A 4,361-nucleotide genomic window follows, 5' to 3' on the forward strand; every position below is an offset into this window, starting at 1 on the left:
CCCCAGAAGATCTTTAAGCAAACTTCTTTCCTTTTTTACTAGTTACATATTCCTGGAATAAAACAGATATTTCCCCTTTATTCTCTGCTTCCCCTACCTCAACCCACCCGCAGGTGTGCCTGTGTTTTGATGGAGTCACCGATGACTACGGTGATGAGAACACCACAGTGGATTACAGCCAATTTGAAACTCTTTGCTACAAAAAAGAAGTCCGTGATTTCAAAGCCTGGTTCCTGCCCACCATGTACTCAGTCATCTGCTTTGTGGGACTGCTAGGAAATGGACTGGTCATGCTGACCTACATCTATTTCAAGAGGCTCAAAACCATGACCGACATCTACCTACTCAACTTGGCCTTGGCTGACATTCTCTTCCTCTTGACATTGCCCTTCTGGGCAGCCAGTGCGGCCAAGTCCTGGATCTTTGGCCCCTTCCTCTGCAAAGCTGTCTATTGTATCTACAAAATGAGTTTCTTCAGTGGCATGCTCCTATTGCTATGCATTAGTGTGGACCGCTACTTCGCCATCGTCCAGGCTGTCTCAGCCCACCGCCACCGGAGCCGCATCATTCTCATCAGCCAGATCTCCTGTGGTGTGGTCTGGCTGCTGGCCTTCCTCTTTTCCATTCCAGAGCTGATATACAGCAACATCCTAAAGAATGGCCGTTGTTCCCTGGTCACCGAAGACCTGGAGACCTTCACCACCATCATCCAGGTGTCTCAGATGGTGATAGGCTTCTTAATCCCGCTGCTGGTCATGTTCTCCTGCTACCTCGTCATCATCCGCACGCTGCTGCAGGCACGCAACTTTGAGCGCAACAAGGCTATCAAAGTCATCATTGCCGTGGTCATCGTCTTCATCGTCTTCCAGTTACCCTACAACGGTGTGGTCCTGGCCAAAACGGTGGCAGCCCTCAACAAAACTGCCACTGACTGTGAACATAGCAAGCAGCTGGACATAGCCAGTGACGTCACCTACAGCCTCGCGTGCTTCCGCTGCTGCCTCAACCCTTTTCTTTATGCCTTCATTGGTGTCAAGTTCCGTCAAGACCTTTTCAAGCTCCTCAAGACCCTTGGCTGCCTCAGTCAAGAACGCCTCCTAAACTTGTCTTCCTGCAGACAGAATCGGCGCTTCTCCATGAGCATGGAGGCAGAGACCACCACCACCTTCTCTCCTTAGAGAATCACCTCCCCGACGGAAACCCTTCCCCTAGGACCTTGTCGCTCTCTTGGCCGAAGTGGCTACGGCTGCTTGGACAGTTTAGACCAAGGATTTTCAAGCTGCTAGGGTCGAAGGAGTCTCTCCCTCTCTCTCTCCCCTTCTCCCTCTCAGATACTTCATTGTAAAGGTTTTTCTTGGTGTTTCAACCAGAGAAAATACCTCCTTGAGGAGCCAGCCTGATCCAACCACATCAACCCCAACAAAAGGGAGAGAAGAGGGGTGTAGTCGGCTAACAGCAGAGCGCAGGATGCTTGGGTTATCCTCAAGATCTAAAAGTGAGAGTTGGGAGTGGCCCGGGGCCAGGACGGAGCCTAGTGGAATGGCGGTTGTGGGGAGATGAGTCTCAAAACGAAAGTGCTCTTGGACTTCAGAGGGGAAACACTCTACAAGGTGATCCCGGAGGGCTGAAACAAATTTCCCCGGAGGACAGGACTGTCTTACCTGCTCCAGAGAGGGCAGACGACCTGCTTTGTCTTAAGGGGGAAAGGTAAAAAGACTTGACTGTATCCGACTCCTCCCACCTTCCCCATCCCATCCTTTTCCATTGGGGTCAATCCTGAAAGAAGATAACTTTCTCCTCACCGCTGGCCAAGACAGCTTTCAGTAATACTTGAAGCAGTCTTCAATAGGATTGGTCTCCCTCTCCTAACCCTGGCACTGTGTTGGTAAGGAATGAGTAGGATTGCTTCTGCTGGTCAGAAGAGTTTCCAAAACCAAAGCCATTTTTTCCTGGGTTTGCCTGTGGAACCAGATTGGGATGACACCCAATCTCTGTCTGACTCCAGGAAAGCAGGGGAACAATGCTGTCTCCCAGATGTATTCCCCCAATACCTTTAAAGCAAGCAGAGGAAGATTTTTGTTGTACTCCACTGAGCATCAGCTTCCGTTTTGTTAGGAAAACATTTTCCACATGCACACAAATAAATGTTTTCCCTTAAGAAAACAAGTCCGGTTTTCAATTAAAAAGGGGGGGGGGGGAGATGTTTTGCAAACAACAAATGAGAAGGGTTCTAGTTTTGCAATCAGCTGTGCCTCACCAGGACATTCCATCCCAGATCCACTCCCATCCCCAGATCCCCAGAAATCCAGGTTTATGACCTCTACCAAGCTGGCAGTCCCACGATCCTCGGCCAAATGACATGACCAAGTTGCTGTAGGGCCTCTTTGTGAGGGAGGAAGTAGGGTAGATAACATGGCCCTCTTCTGTAGCCTAAGGAAACTGAGCATTGTCCTGTGGACTCTCTGGACATCCGTACCCACCAGACTGAATTGGGATTTGCCAAGGAATACCCAGATTTCCCAGTGATCAGAATTAGCAGGAATTCTGTGTCTAGGAAGTTTGTTCCTGAAACTGAAAATACGCTATCTGCCACAATAGTCCAGTATCCCAGACAGACCAGAGAGGGTTCTAGTTTAATCCTTGGGACCTTAATAAGTGGGGGTGGGGGGGAGGAGAATTCCAAGCTATCATGAGAGACCCTACTTGGTTTATTGACTATTTCTGCCCTCAGCCTCTGGCACCTCATGATTGGAACTTCTCCTTGGGATTATGAAATGGAACCCATATATTCTCTGGAGTTAGGAGTACCCTGGGGAGTGGGATTCAGTATTTGGCCCAAGTCTACCCAGTCTATAGAGACAATGCTAGGAATTGACCTCAAGACAAAAGCGCCCACTGTGGACCCCCCAGCTCCTCTGTGGAGTACGACTCCATTGTGGGTTGGCAACGGGGAGTGGAAGAGGAAGTATTGACCAGACTTCTGCAAATGTCCTTGGAGGTGGAGGAAGTGGGCCAGGAATGTCTCTTTGCTGCTATTATAATTGTCTTAGCCCTCATCTCTGCAGAGTCAGTAATTTCAATGAGGAATGAGAAGGGAGAATGAAGGACCTTCGTAGACCCAGTGATGAATGAAAAGAAGACTGAAAGCAGCCGGGGCAGGGGAAAGGGAGGGAGATTGGTTAACAACGACACCCAGGTGACAAATGGAGAAGGAAGATGGGGACACTCACAGAAGCAGTCCTGTTCATCTATTTTTCTAAAGAGAAAGCGGGACTGTTTAAAATGAAGCCTGTCTGGTAATGAGTCTCATTCCCTAATCTCATAAGCACATTACATTATCCTCCTCTGGGGATGGATCGAGCTAGGGAGCACCATTTGTCAGGGGCTCTCCAGGCCTGCAAGGCAACACCGGGAGAGGAATGAGCCTAACACACAAAGCCCTCTTCGCTAGGGAGCCGACGATGCTGTAACAACATTAAATATTAAAACGGGCTGCTCCAGCAGTGCGAGTGCCTGTGTTGGAGTGTGCGTCTGCGTGCATGTGTTGATGTCTGCAGGGGCAAACTGGGGGTGGCGTGGCACCATTCATGCCTCCGTGGATGTGAGTGCACACGGGTTTCTGCCTCTTTCTGTGAGACTCTCGATGCCCGTGTGCACGTGCGTTCTCCCAGATGCTTGCGTGATTGCACTTGTATGCACACACATTCATCGGGTTACAGATCATGCTACAGATGGCACAGAAGATGGCATAACTACGTGGGAAGAATGTCCTGGAGCAGCCATGAAGAAGGCAGTTACCCAAACCACACAAACACAACACACTTCACCTTCAAAGAATGAACTAGAGCCTCCAAATATTTGAAAAGAAAACAAATGTCCCCGCCCTGTGCATTTCTTCCCCCACATACACATCCCCACTGCCCAGGCTTTTATAAGCTCAAGGTCTTGACTTAAAACACCCACTCAGCTGGGATTGGGGTGACCCAGTGACAAGTGAAAATCCCCATAGAATAGGTCCAGCCTCTACCCTCTTCCTTTCTTACTCACTCATTTACCATCTCTCATTCTGGCTTACCCCCCTTCCTTTCCCCTGCTTTACTCAGGCCAGGCCTCCTCCTTTCACTTCTACCCAAATTCAAAAGCTAGATAGAACGTTTCTAGTTTCTGCTTCTCCACCTGAAAAATGATCACTCACATTTCTACCGCCTCTTACGGATCACAAAGCACTTTGCTCATAGCAGCCCTGGGAATAGAGGGTGTGTGGTAATCCTTGTGGGGTCAAACCTTGATCTTGGAGTCTGAATCCCACCCAGCTTTACTGCTTAGTCTGTCTGGGCCTCAGTTTCCTCATCTGAAAAATG

The 4,361-nt window shown here is 49.3% G+C and overlaps 1 protein-coding gene across 1 annotated transcript; it reads left to right on the top strand.

Annotated features, from left to right (window-relative positions):
- The first annotated feature begins 227 nt into the window (after positions 1-227).
- On the top strand, positions 228-2,124 carry CCR7 (C-C motif chemokine receptor 7). Its single transcript, XM_044673961.1, has one exon. The coding sequence runs from the start codon at positions 243-245 to the stop codon at positions 1,176-1,178; it is 936 nt and encodes a 311-aa protein (XP_044529896.1). The 5' UTR covers positions 228-242; the 3' UTR covers positions 1,179-2,124.
- Positions 2,125-4,361: the final 2,237 nt, after the last annotated feature.

This window comes from Gracilinanus agilis, chromosome 4, assembly GCF_016433145.1.
Source record: "Gracilinanus agilis isolate LMUSP501 chromosome 4, AgileGrace, whole genome shotgun sequence".
NCBI lineage: Eukaryota > Metazoa > Chordata > Mammalia > Didelphimorphia > Didelphidae > Gracilinanus > Gracilinanus agilis.